We start from the raw sequence: 15,220 nt of genomic DNA on the forward strand, positions 1-15,220 counted from the left end.
CAACGTCGTATCCCTGCAGACATTATTTATCACGTTGTAATTACAACGGTGTTGTATGTTTGATAGTTTGCCATTAGCAACAGCGACAGTATAAATGAACAGTATGATGCGTAACCGGTTCCCTATTAGGATGTTTTTGATAGTGTATTATTTATTCAATTTATACTGATGAAAACCATAGCAAAACACTGTAAACGACATTTACTTAAAATAAAATTAAGTTATTCAGAAAAAGCTTGTGATTTTAATGTGTTTAGTAATTCTTTATGAACGTTATTAATTGACACTTATGCTCTGATGTGTTTTATTTTAACTATTAGGCCTACACATAAGATAATAATGTACACTTCATTGGAAGTTGGTGCATTTATTTCAATATATATGACCATTAAAATCATTCATACGAATGAATTTATAAATATTTCCACATTCAAGTAATATTTGCGAATATAATATTATCATTCTGCATCACAGTACACCGTATTTAACGTTCGTTTTGTTTTCTATGTGGTGAAATAAATGATAATATATGACAATTATAATAAAACTGTTATTTTGGTGTTTTTGATTTACGCCTACTCTATAGCATATAGTCAACATTTCGACTGCTCATTTGCGACAGACTTTACTGTACATGTTAACACTTCGTTATAGTTAATTTATATTCAGTTCAAGATTTTGAAAGCATGTTTCTGCAATTAATTATATTAATGTACTGATAACTAGGCAAAATTATCTAAGCAAATCATCAAATAAAAGGATAATTTCCAATAAAACCTTTAATATATACGTAAGTTTGAATATCTAATGTAAATTAGTCTCTGCTGATGATGTTAATGATGCATACATGCTTATAAATTACAATTTATTGCAACATTAAACTAGTGAATACAAATTACACTATCAAACTAGTTCGACAAAAAAGGTGTGATGTGCCCAAATGTGGTAGTGATATGACATCATCATGTCCATAATGGGCACATCCCATTTTGTCACATCAAGTTTGATAGTGTTGACAGAGCTTTAGGAAGCAGTTATAACGGTTAGGTTAACGGTTAATCCTGAATAAATACGACCATCTCATCTGCAAATACTAGCGTAATATCAGAAATGGTAAAGTACAAGTGAATGAAGCTAGCAGATATAGCATAACGTCCGTATAGTTTTGATGACGCGTGATATATAATCAAATTAGAACGCTTCTCTTGAATAACAAAAAAACTAACATGGACTGCAGCAATTGTCGCTTACAATGAATTATTTCACCCGCAGAGAATGAAAGCCGTACATCTGCCTAGGTCGTCTTAGGCCAATGTTTTGTAGCCAAACAATGAACTTTCGGATCTATAAAAAGCAATAAAGCATGACGGTATGTTAAATTGCTTCGCAGAATATGGATAGCTACGCAGAAATAATGCTTGGTTCGAGACACAACATAATGACGTAAAAGCAACAGAAATTATTTCACCAATCACAATCGATGGATTATTCGAACTATACGCAAATTACACTTACGCAGTTTGAAAATGCGCAAAAAGAAATGTACCTTTTTCAATTACAATAACATATTCATTTATTATTAGGCATTAGAAATTGTCTATCCGGTTAGTTTTAAACATATTATAATATTTATAGAAGGAAAGTAACAGAGAAGGGGCAATCGATTAGTTTATCTATTTCAATTTCCACATACAGAGTGGCCTTAAGCCACCACTTAATCAAATCGAATGCGCGGCAGCATGCTTAGTTATCCTAAGCATACTTAACAATACCGGGTAATTTTATTTGAACAAGTATAGTTTGTTTTAATTGATATAGTTCACTAAACGTTCATTAACCAAGAGGTAAGTATTAGTAGTTGTTAACTAAAAGCAACACAAAATCGTTTAAAAAAAAAAAATTTCTACGAATTATTGTAGGGTCAAGTATGATATATAACATTTTTGCAAAACATGTGATCTGCTGTGAAACATAATAATTCTTAATGTTCATTATTACTTTGCATTTAGTATAAGTTAAACTAAAATCCTAGACCTACAGTAATGCAGTTTTAGTTACCACTATTTACTAGTTTGCCTATTGGTTTGTGAAATCAAATCTGTTCCAATTGTTATATGTTACTTGTTTCCTAGGGAATTTTTTTCCACCATTTGGGTTTCTTTCCAATTTAACATTCTTTATTTTGATATGTTATTTTAATGGGAATAAAAAGGTTCTGGTTAAACAATGATATGATTTTCCTAATGTACATTTCAAAAATTAATTTTGTTATAATTCGTAATCTTATTTTTAGGAAGCATCTGTATATAAATTTACGTAAGGGCAAAATTCGGTAAATCGCGCGTTATTTTTAGAATGTTTACTCGATGGTATATAAAGTTGGTTCGTACTTTCGGTACTGATTTCAACCACCTGAGTTCGATAATTAGTTATTGACAATTAAAACGAATTTAGGTTCAACAATTTGCCCCAAATAGAGGTGTTTTCCGATCATGGTATAGGTCTACACTGTCTAATAGATCCATCTTGAAAAATACCCGCACACAATAATACGAGGATGCTTCGCATTTTCCTATCTTCTCCTACGATAATTGTTTTTAATGGCTGAAAACCGGTTGAACAGCTCGAGTACAGCATCATAATGTTGAAGACAGGCCGATTTTCTTTAAAAAATACTATTTTGATAGATTTCATATACGTTTATACAAATGTATTGATTTGCGATGAATGGAACATTCCAAATTATTTGGTTTAACCATTGATGTACAACTCCATGGTTTAACACAAGTAGGTAAATTTATGGGCCCTTAGAGAATAAACTTAAAGCATTTTGCAATACTACTATACAATACTGTAAATACCTATTAACCACTGTGTGTGTTGGTACTGTTAGATATAATATAAACATATATACAAATATACTGGGAGGCCCTACTGTTAGATTATAAACACATAATATACAAATAAACTGTCTTACTGACAGTTGCTTCTCAACGTTTGTATTAATTAATAATTAAAAAAAATATAAACGTGGTACTGGTGTATCGTCACATGTACTTTACTATTTCAATCGACTATGACAGTGACAGTTTTAACAATGTATTAAATCGAAAATGTTTTACTGTATTTAGTGGTATATTATTTATAGGCCTATAAAACATGAAACAATATTTCGTTGCTGAGTGGATAAAGAATATATTTATGAATGGTTCCTTTTTTTATCTTCCCTCAACCTTAAAGCAATAGTTCACGTGCCAGCAATTAAATTTAAAAAAAACAACAACATTTTAAAGTTAATCAATTAATTTTGAATTATTATTTTCAAAATCTGTTGAATAACCGGCCTTGATGTGAATAATTATGTTTTTCTATACTATGTAGAATGGTTTATGTTTATGATGAATAGATCCATTTAAAATGAATTTTGACAAGTACATTGTCCGTATCATGATAGTGTATGATAAATGAACAGATCATGACATAACATAAGATCAACATAACTTCACATGAACTTTAATCGGATTATTTTGAGAATAAATCGATCATAATCGCTGCCGGCTACATACGGTACACATGCAGGAAAATCCTCGTGAGTAGATAGTCATTTTCTTAATAATTGCAGTGATCGTACCAAATTGATAGATAGATAAAAGTACCATTTGGACAAAAAATATTCACGTTACGTGGCTAAAGAGAGAAGTGCAACAAGAGGCAGAAAATGGAAAAAATAGAAGAATTACAATTAAGAAAAACAAATGTTCACGTGGGTTAAAAACAAAAAGATACCAGAATAACTCAATTCCTTACTGAGTTAGCATTATAAACTCTACTGAATTGTAATTGTGCACAATCTTTATTTAACCATTTATTCTTTTATTTTATTATTTTACGGAACTGATTAACTTTATTAAAACTACAAAATAACCTATTCAAAGTCTGATTTAATAATCTTCATTTTTCATATTTTGATATTTAAGCACAATCAAGCAAACCTAACATCAATCGATGTAATTAATTCAAAGCTAACGTTTTTGAACATCAAAGCAGGGCAAATTACCCTCATTCAAGGGAGACATTGTTTTTAATGTACCGTAAATCCATACAATGTTATCAATACTGTATAACATTTATTTAGTTTATTGATTAATGTAAATTTGATTCATTGTCAACATTTATAATTTACATGACAAAAGAGATCGATACTGTATTTAAGTTTAATGCGAGAATTATTCAAATTTTTTCTAAAACATTATTGAATCCTAAATAAGTATTGATAGTACCAGGGAAGAGTTAAATTAACATAACTCTTCCCTGGTAGTATCCTTGCATATAATTTGCCTTCATTTCATTAGAATAAGATTAGGATAAGATTCTAAATTATCATGTTTTGTCTCTCTGTTTTATGTTAGGTTTTATGTGTTTTAATCTTTACCTTTTTTATTGTTGAAATTGTGCAATCTGTTGCAATGTGTTACCTGACTTTTCTAGAAATCCGTTTATTTATGTCGTCATATAACTACGATAGTAGGCCTATACGCGTCTGATGTTGTTCAATCTACATACCGTTTAATTTAACATCGTGACAGGTATTAAAATGCATCATTGAGAGAGATGAATTTCATATAGGGTGTAAAACGTATTTTCGATTTAATGTGTATACGTGTTGTAATTACAGTAACCTCCAATGTGCAAATTGCCACGAATACACAGGCAATAATGATGTTGAGGTTTAGTTAGGGTAGTATCAGTATTGTTGACAACTTTTATAGTAAAGTATGGTTATTGAGGTATACCATACTGTTTTTCAGAATATTTTGTTTAATTACTGCTAAATATATCCAAATTAGATTAACTTCTTATGAGCACAGGTGTTAACAGAGGAGGAATTAGTTACATAAATTATGATATTATTCGTTTTCCTAAAATATGTAATTGTTTTGACTACAACGCTTTCCGGGGAAAAAATAACCCATATATCTCATAAAATTGCCGCGTTGAACACAAGGGCGTTAATACAGTATCACTAATTGCTTCACCTATTTTATATTCTTTGTATAGTTTTATATTATTTATATTACAAAATTATAAATACAAATAGTAGAAACGATATTTCAAGACTTGAAATGCACGAAAGTGGTTCCAGTCCCAGTGACGTCAAACAAAATAGTCATGTCTGGTGAACATTTATCTAATTTAGTTTCTATTAAATTGCTACCTTGATCCTAATATGGATTATTCTTATGTAAAGTGTCTCTAGAGGAAACAATCTTTCATCGTCTGCAAATTACCTACGACCTCGACTAAACCAACAAGCTATAGTAATTATTTATTACTAGTAATGTTGTACACAGAATGATGCGATGGACTATGTATTGTAAGCTCTTGAAGCTCTTTTGGAATACATACTATATTTTGCAGTATCTTCCTCATCATAAACGTGAAACTAAATTATACGTTATTGAAGTAAATTGGAAACTACTATTTGTAGTTTAAAATGAAGCTTAAAATAGATAGCAACAATTATGCCAAGTGGTAACAATTATCAGTGCTGTATCTTTCAAATATGGAATGGATGCCCACTATCATACAGTATAGGCACATTCCGTGATTACAGAATCAAAAATTCGATTTACAGGTTTGTTTAAGGTTTGGTTACAATCATGGCCTAGATTTCATCTATGATACTTGACAAATTGAAAAGAATACCGGCTGAATGAATAGCCAAGGAATAATATGACTCATTTTAATCATAATCTGGAATTGGTTTTTAGCATCGTGACAACATTGATGTTACTGTGAAATATCGATTATGTTTTCATTATTGATATTTACATTAGCAGAGTACTTTTTCAGCTGTGACTCGAGTTCTTTGAATCAATCGACGAACCCTTCAGTTTAATATAGTGTCAATCTGCTAATGTGATTACTTTATGGTACCATTAGATAGGAAATTCTTACTAGATTTAAAATTTCAGTTTACGTTAATTACAATGCACATATAAACAGTCAATAATGGAGTTAATGATGAAATGTCATATTTGAAATACGACAAGCAACATTTAAAATAGGTATATCAGAAAAAAAAACATTTGAAACACACAACCACAGAAACCCGCCAATAATGGAAATTTTGTGATGAAATAATGAAATAGTAAAAATATTGTGAAAACTATAAATTAACAATTTGTTGTAACAACATCGGGATGGAATAGAGTTAAATTTTGTCAACAAGATTTAAATTTTTTTTAAATTACATATTTTAGCTGTATTTTGTAAAACAATAAAACAAAATGTCAACATGGTATTCCTCCATGATTTCAAGCTATGCTATATATAAATAATGTGAAAACCAGCTTAAAATTCAAATTATTTAGTAGGGCCTACACCTCTATGCAAATTAGTAGACAACTTAATTTTTTTAAATAAAAAATATAGCTTATCCAAATATAGGTACATAGCTCATATTTTGTTTCGCTACTAACACAGAGATTTAAATTGACTAGTATCTGTTACTTTCCAATGCTAAGATTTCAAAACTCTTATTATCTAGTTCAATTTTTCGCAAAATTAATTTCACGTTAAATTTTAAATTCAGATTTGTCAAAGTAGTAATGTGATAAATTTCAATGTTATGTTCATCAGTTGTATACTGTACATCTGCCAAAACAAAATACACTAAATTATGTGACATGTCCAGAAGGAAGCCTATGGCAAGTTGTTATTAAATATAGTATGTTTAATAACAACATACCATAGGCAAACTAATGATGGACACGTCACATCGATTTTAAGGAGTGGGTTGATTTTATTCTAGATAAGTATCCGTTGGGTAATGGCATTTTCATAATTTAAAATGCAATTTTCTATTCATATTGTTGTTTCCTGTTCATGTATGCGGTTTATTTTCTATTGATGGTTGTTTTATATATTACACTAGAGATACGTAATGGGTTTAATAGCTTTTTTTCTCGGGTGTTTATTTTTATTGATTTACGAGTTCGACTTATTATACGGTCTCTACAATTAAAAATGGGTTACCAACAAACACGTAGGCACGTATAATAATATGATGTATTAACGTATACAAAATATTGGTTATAGTTGTATTATTGGTGTGAAGACTTTCAAGATAATATGCAGCCAGCTGAATCAAGCTTTTTCATTTATCTAATCTACTAACTCTTGATATTCTGCTTACTTTTACGGACCAGGCCTATACAAAACAACAATTTATTTATTAATTTACTAATATTAGATAAAGGCCTAATTAGATTTACAATTTGTTAATTAATTATTTATTCTATTTTTCAACCGTAGGGTACGCTGCTTTGCCAAAGTTCAATTGGAATTTGCCATTACGTTTGTTGTTACAATGTTGTATGTGAAACAAGTACAGTAAGTGACTATATCTTTTTCTTAACATACTGTATTTTATGTGAACAAATTGATATGTAGTACTCAGGGGCCAATTATATCTATCACATTATCGTTTTGTTTCTTTAGTTGATTGTCTACCTCACATAAATACGTCAAACCAGAAAGTACAAAAACAATCTTCCAAATAACTGTTTCTATTTGTGTACTTATCATGAAAAGTGAATGAATACGTATCATCTCTAAGACCTTTCTGAGTTTATCAGTCTGAATGAACGCACGTTGTACATGTCTGCAGAAATGAACCATACTGACCGAGTTATCGTGTATTAAAAGTATTTAATACAGTCAGACATGTATCTAGATGACTCTCGATAGTCAGTTACACTCTATCTAGTGACAGCAAAATCGGATGCAGTCTGGCGCAGACGTAGAGCAACTTTCCAGAACGAGTCGTTTATATCAAGTATGTTTGTACCTACTCTTTTGGTCAGTTATACATTTTCTTGTTATTGTCCGATTCAGGTTACCTATTCATTATCTGTCTATCCTATTCCCACTTTGTCGGTCGGTTGGTCGGTCGGTCGGTCGGTCGTTTGGTCGGTAAACACTAACTTGAGCACGCGACTGCAGCCATGTATATGGCTTTGTTTTTGTTAGAGTCTAATCAAAATGCAATTATTCAGAAACCTTGTATGTTGTTATTTTATTTTCGTTTCGAAAATGAATTATTTACTCATCAGGTCATTTGGTGTGCACTAGTTATTTCATCGTGAGATTGAAATTGATTATTAAAAACCGTGTAATAGTAACGCCAGGAAGCTATTATGCAAGATGTTATTTGTGAAGGTCTACGTTTTGCCCATCTACTTATAATGGCATCTCTTGGCACTTACAACACATCACATTGTATGTACTGTACTGTATCGCCCCGAATGAGATATTAAATACATTTCTAGAAATATTGCATTTTGCTTGTTCGTTTATTTTTTTTTATATTTTTTTTTTCCCTTCTACTCTGTAAAAGAGGGAAAAAATGAGGTTTGGTGTAGTAAGTCTGTTTAAAGTAATTATTTTATTTGATATTTATTTTATAATTATTGTTATAGTTATTCACTCATATGCCAGAATTGGCTGATCTTGTAGTACATGAGAGTGTGTTTAAATAAATACAATAAAAAACATTATTAAAGATGTTTTGTCCCCCAAAAACATGAAAATGAAGATTATAATTAAATCAGACTTTGAATAGGTTATTTTGTAGTTTTAATAAAGTTAATTCTTTCCGTAAAAAACCGAAAAAATAATGTTTTCTCATATAAAATGACAAAATAAATGGTCAAATTCAACCAAAAACCCATTGGGTGGGAGCCAGTTTGATTATGTTTTGGTTTAAATTACAGTTTTTCAGGTAAATAATTTTTTTTATTCAATTTTTTTTCAAAGTGGATAACTATTATGTGACATTAAGATGGCATATTAAAATACATCTTTAAATGAAATATTTACTTATTAGGCTATGTATTATTCTATATTTATTATTCAATCAAAATTATGAGATGTCGTCGTTTTGCTACCGTAGAATGTAAATCAAATCAGAATGTAATGGTTAATAATTTCCAGAAAAAGTGCTGCGTGTCTGTGGCTGTGGCTTTCACATTATAAATTGTAAGTAGGCGAATTAGTCGAATGGTACTGAGTTCTGTTGCTACGTACGTCCCATGTTTAAAAACAGAAATAACATTTTCGCTTGTTCCTATATATTATATAGGCCTACATTTCTAATTAAATTATGGAAGTATGCATTGGGTCAAATCTAAGCCATATTCTGCTACACAATATTAGGCCAGTTCGGAAAGTGTATATTATTATGAATTATTTATGATATAGTCAGTAAGCTGCCAATATTGTACTGTAATTGGCTATCTCATTATAATAATAATTATATTGATAACGTATTCATTTCACACAACGTGTGTCGTTACCAAAGAGACCTATGTAATCTCAATTGTTATTCATGGACACACATACTCAATCCTCTCCATATCATTACATCGGTTATAGTTAAAACCTTTAAACATGTTAGGCCTATATGAAAGTACATACTACATTATGGATCGGTAGTCACTATTACGTTACTGCTAATACATAATCCTCACTATCTTAAACATGGATCGTTAGTTACGTCAAACATGTTAGGCCTAGGATACTAAATGATTATGAATCTTTATCACTTACGCTGCTAATACACTTCATTTGACACACTGTGATGTGCCCATATGATGATGATGTCATATCACTGCCATATTTGGGAATATCACTACCATATTTGGGCGCATCAATTTTTTTTTGTCAAACTAGTTTGATAGTGTAGACAGAGCTTTACATGGGTTCTGTATAGTTACGTTCCACATGTTATGCCTTAAGGAAAGTACATGCATATTATTATCGGCAGTATCTACCCTGCTGCTAATAATAATATATCTTTATTTGGAAGTAGTTTCATTGGTGATAGTCTACTGACTGAGATGGAGTTCCATATCAGTGATTATGTATTATAGAATTATTATAATTTAGTGACGTCATGACTTATAACCGTAAGTCTAATAATATGGAGTAGTATGCCAATGAAACATTATCCACTGATAATCTATACTAAATATTTCATATTATGCTTGTAATATTAGTCTTCTATTCTTTTTTTTGTTCATGGAATAATGTAAAAAAAAACGAACACAACAATTACACACACATATAGTAATTACACCGTTAGACTGGTTAAACTAAAAAGAACATCACAATTCAATTAATTATTTTCTTCCAGATGATATTATTTCATAATTTCCGTGACTTCCTCATTGCAGTTTAAAATATGATTTTTAGACATAACGATATTTGTCTACTAACAATAACATCAAGATGTTAATTAGTGAATGAGAAATTGTAACCTATGAACCTGGATCAAACACGTTAGCATTGAGTCATCATAACTTGTCCAAAACAGTGTGTTACACATAACACAAAGCAGATGGCATATTCTCAGAATAGTAATTGTTCAAGAAAAAACACTTTAACGGATCCTATAGTATGGCGAAAATTAGTTGTATGATAGTAGTCATAGCAATACTAATACATAATATTAATGAGTACAATGTAAATAATAATACAATTTTAAAAAACACTTACTATTCGAGTCATAGTGTTCCCATATTTCGGCAAAAGAATATGCCGTCAACTTTCCAGAGGACGGATACTGAGCGAGAAAATTACCGTATTTTCCGTGAGACATTTTCAATTAATATGTTTGCTAGGCCGGATGGATTCAGGTAAAATGATCAATTTTCTCTGGCCGATTTGATTCATACACTCCGTATGCAGTACACAACCATCTGTCTCAATTTCTCCTTGCTTTGAGTGTATAATCAGTTTTTATTAGTAACACGCATGCGCAGTGTGTTTCGACAGCGATCGTTGTTCGAAATCAATATCACTGTTAGGCAAGTACTACTGGTCAGATTTTAATGATAATGAATTATATAATAAATTGTATCAAAATGTATACATCTCACACTTTTAAAAATACTGAAGCTGTTATTGTGTTAATAAAGTATTGCACCAATATAAAATTACAAAAATAAATGCTTTGCGAAAACTTAATTATATTTAATAATTTTATTTATTATCAAAAATATATAAACATATGTTGAAATGGGCTTACATTATGAATTGGATTACAATATTAAATTTTAAAAAAAAATTGTAATATTCAATAACATTCATAGGCCTATATAATCTACAGTTCCAAACTACGGAAATGATTTGATTTTATCTTGTTGGATATAAAGGAAATCAATATTTTAACTGAATACCACACATTTTAAAGTACAGTATATGGATCCGCTGATTGTACAGTAACATTTTACAGTTTTAAGTACATTGGAAAAGGATACGGTAGCAAATGACGTTGTATACATATCTATATATAAATTATGGTTAATTCTGACATAGGCGAGCACAATGCAAAAACTTCGGTACAAATCTCCGCCTTGGATACCTACCTTACTATCTCAGATGTACCGCGAAAAGTAGATTTGATAACATTAGTGTTCAGTTCGACGCTATTTTTCCATATTTCTATCTTAGGAAGATATTATAAAGAGTTTTTTAACAACATTTATGATTTCAACAGTAGATTTTCTACTCAATTTCAATTCTTGGCGGTCAAGTAATTTCCGGGTTTACGATAAGTTCACCTTGCAGCAACATGGTTTCAACCATTTTCTCTCTTTTATACACAAGGGAGCAGTTAAAATAATAGATTTGACCCTAAAGGTGACTGGAAACAGGCACTTTCCATCAATCAATACAGTGTCCCTTTGGAAGACGGAAGAACAAAACAGATAATAGGACTGGAGCTTAAGTTGGCCATTAGTCATAGCCATTTTAGTTTTTTGTTTATTTTAGGAACGGACCGCGCGTGTGAAAGGTACAGTAGTTAAAAAATAAAAATTATACTGCAAATTAATAAAGATCAAATTAAATATACGCCATAAAGAATCGGAATATATTGTGGGGAATAGTATTATAAAATTACATAGGGAGATTTGATGATAAGACATTAATCGAGTGAAATCCCGATAGCTGAGTTTTATTAAGTAAGCTGGCAGGAATAACTGTAGGCTATCTGTGTCCCGTTAGGACCGAGATGTCTGCCCATTGTTGCAAGCCGTAATGTCTTCTTTCTTGAGCCGAAACGGCCCACTCTGTCACGGCAGTTAGTTTCAAAAGATGTTTAAATTAAATAATGTATTAATACTTATTAGGATGATATTTATTTGAATAAACGCCTCTCCAATAAAACATCACTTTGAATAATAACCACCCCCACCCCCTTTCTTTGTTTTTGTCAATTTCGACTAGTGCTTGCATTCATTTGTCTGTGTGCGCATGAGTTATTCATTTTGCGCACTGCGTATCACGTATTTTTGTCTTTCCGATATGTTATATAGCTGTAATCATTCTTTATTTGGTTATTACTTAGCGCTTTGATGCATCTTACATTTAATTCTGTGTGCGCAGCTCGTAATTAATTGTCGCATTGTGTATGGTGGGCCAAATGCCTAAAGCCCTGTCTACACTATCAAAGTTTATGTGACAAAAAATAGATGATGGTGTCATCATTACCATACTTGGGCATATCACTACTATATTTGAGTACATCAAACTTTTTTGATAGTGTAGACAGAAATTAAGATTTCTCAACACTTTTCAGTTATCTTACTCCAATCTTAATTTCCAATTGCATTACTGCAGTATTTAAATATAGCTTTAATAGACACATAAAAACTGTGTCGACAAGCCGATAGTTGGATCACGCCACGTCTGCAATCAATTATTTCCTCACGAATCACTCTCAGCCTGCTCAATTTAAGCTCAATACATGAACAATTAAAACACCTCCTTGACGCATAATACCTGTCCCAGACGAATAATATGCTTCGTGCATTGCGCTAAAATATTATAATTAAACTACCGTACATTGTTCTCATATTTAGTAAAAGTGAATTTACAAGAAATGTTGATTAGATGTTAGGTCAAATTAATAGGTCGCTTTGTGTTTTTGCGTCGATCACCTCTATATTCATTATTTATTTTTACACAACGCTTAATATAATCTTCATTATGGCTAATATATTATCAGTATATTATTGTATACAAATAATGAATATTTATGAGTGTAATATGGTACAAATAATGGCATGATGTGAATAATCAACGGTTATATTTCAACTAGGCAAAGCCGAGTTGAAATATAACTTTCATCATGCCATTATTTGTACCATTACACGAAAATTAAAAAGTACGTCTATCCTATTGTTATATCTCTTTTCCTACTTCTCCTCTCTGACTGTTTTCTTATTATACCTTTTCGTTTACAATTTTCTCAGTTATAAGCAGAATCATTTTAAATTTCATATACTATTATAGATTCGGAAAGTATACAGAAGAGAGAACAGCAAAATATTGACGGAGCACTGTATGTTGTTTTCAGGGAGGTCCCATGGGGTTGCCTGGCACAACTGGGCTGTTACCACTTTCAATACCACCTATTAACGTTGAATGGAACAAAATAACAAATACAATTACATGTCAAGAATATAGTGTGTGCGTTATAAATTGTGCTTGTACTGGTGAACTTCTCGGCTACTCCATAGGTTGGAATATTGTATCCAGATTATCGAAACAAAAGGCTCATTCTGAAATACGATATTAGATATTGCAAATTGCGTGACCTAATTCTGTTTATATATTATATTTAACTCACTTACGCTATCATATTTCTGATTGTTGTTACATATCATTTTTCAATGACCAATTGCTAGATCAAACTTACGTACCATTTCAGTATTTATTAATTCAAACATGAAGTAAGTCTGTTACCTGTGACCGCTCGAACTGAGCATTTCTGAATAGGATTGCTTGGTCGCGCTTTTTCGAGTCACAAAAATAAATATTTAAACAAAATATACATTATACTGTACTAATTATGAATACGAATAAATTAAATAGAAACAGGCCTTATATTTTGGTGTTCTTTAAAAGTTAAATTTCACAGTAATATGTAATATTATTAAACAATAAGTTTCACAAATCAAACGCACTGTTGACTATCATGAACGTAGAGGGCGCGTGTTATTAAAACAATATGCACTTCACCTTCATTAAATTTTAAAGTGGCATAATTATGATTAGCACGTACAATGGCATGCCTGTTGATGACATTTTTATGACGATGATTAGTAATATTATTGTATTATTTTAGGCCTACAATTATTCAAATTTCCCCCTTTTGTTTTGTTATGTTAGCATTACAACGCTGATTTACAAATTAAAAAGATGGCAGTATCACATTATTTACATTTACATAAAAAAGATACATAGTGTTCCTTAGTAGAATTTTTTAATACACAATGATGTTAATTTAACAAAAAATAATTTCTTTTTATTAATACGAGCGAAGATTATACAACAGAATAAGATACTGTATATACAAACAAAAATCCACCCATTAACAAAAACACATAAGAGCAACAGAGCAAATATCACTAAGCAATGATGTCACATATATCACTGCTTTTTCTAACCATCTAGACTTTTGTAACACAAACGAAAAGATTAATATGATTCTATAGGTCCTATCACCGAACCAAGCTACGCATACGGTTAGATCAAACTACGTTAATGTCAAAAAATGAGGCGCGGCCTAAAAATGGCAAATTTTAGTTGCTGATCTGAAATTAGTCTTCCATTTAGGGGGCTCTGATCTATATTTACTATTTACAAATTAATTATTATTTATATCAGAAATAGTATCTTCCATCACCAGTAATTTGTATACATCATTGTTAGGACTACATCCGGGCCTACTATACGTATGTGCCAGTTTGCTTCCTAGATGAGTTCAATAGCATTTTTTTGTTAACTACTCTCTATGAGGTTTCATACTACTGTTTTTATTTATTTTCTACCCAGGATAGGTATTTCTTTCATATCCTTTGTCTGATTCAGATTGTTTTTGTCATATTGGTATGTATGCTACAGCGCCATCATTTCAATTTATCTACCGTACTGTCTACATCAGCTGTGTGTCGCCCTCTTCGTCATTGTTTGTTCGACCACCTTGGTTGTCATTGCTTGTACCGTACCGCCCTCTTTTTCATTTTCACTCATATTGTCACTTGATATTGTCCCCCTGAATTGTTTTAAAAATTGTTTTGTTGAATATGCTATTTTAAGGTTATATAATAGTTAAATAAATATATTTACTGAAATTATGTAATAATAA

The 15,220-nt window shown here is 30.9% G+C and overlaps 2 protein-coding genes and 1 long non-coding RNA gene across 3 annotated transcripts in view; 1 reads left to right on the top strand and 2 right to left on the bottom strand.

The window, feature by feature from the left end:
* Window positions 1-10,669, bottom strand: part of LOC144849947 (secretagogin-like) — a 39,011-nt gene extending 28,342 nt beyond the window's left edge. Inside the window, exon 1 of the mRNA XM_078707086.1 lies at window positions 10,561-10,669. Within this exon, the coding sequence (XP_078563212.1) occupies window positions 10,561-10,663 (103 nt within the window). The 5' untranslated portion in view covers window positions 10,664-10,669. The remainder of the gene's footprint in view (window positions 1-10,560) is intronic.
* The window catches only part of LOC144849955 (uncharacterized), a 36,939-nt gene that overhangs the window by 16,037 nt on the left and 5,682 nt on the right, over window positions 1-15,220 (top strand). The window contains exon 2 of the long non-coding RNA XR_013614032.1: window positions 7,318-7,395. This is a non-coding gene — a long non-coding RNA (uncharacterized LOC144849955). The remainder of the gene's footprint in view (window positions 1-7,317; window positions 7,396-15,220) is intronic.
* The window catches only part of LOC144849945 (CMP-N-acetylneuraminate-beta-1,4-galactoside alpha-2,3-sialyltransferase-like), a 125,040-nt gene continuing 112,133 nt past the window's right edge, over window positions 2,314-15,220 (bottom strand). Inside the window, exon 11 of the transcript XR_013614019.1 lies at window positions 2,314-2,412. The gene's annotated coding sequence lies outside the window, so the exon portion shown is untranslated. The remainder of the gene's footprint in view (window positions 2,413-15,220) is intronic.

The sequence above is a fragment of the Antedon bifida genome, chromosome 8 (assembly GCF_963402885.1).
Source record: "Antedon bifida chromosome 8, ecAntBifi1.1, whole genome shotgun sequence".
Lineage (NCBI taxonomy): Eukaryota > Metazoa > Echinodermata > Crinoidea > Comatulida > Antedonidae > Antedon > Antedon bifida.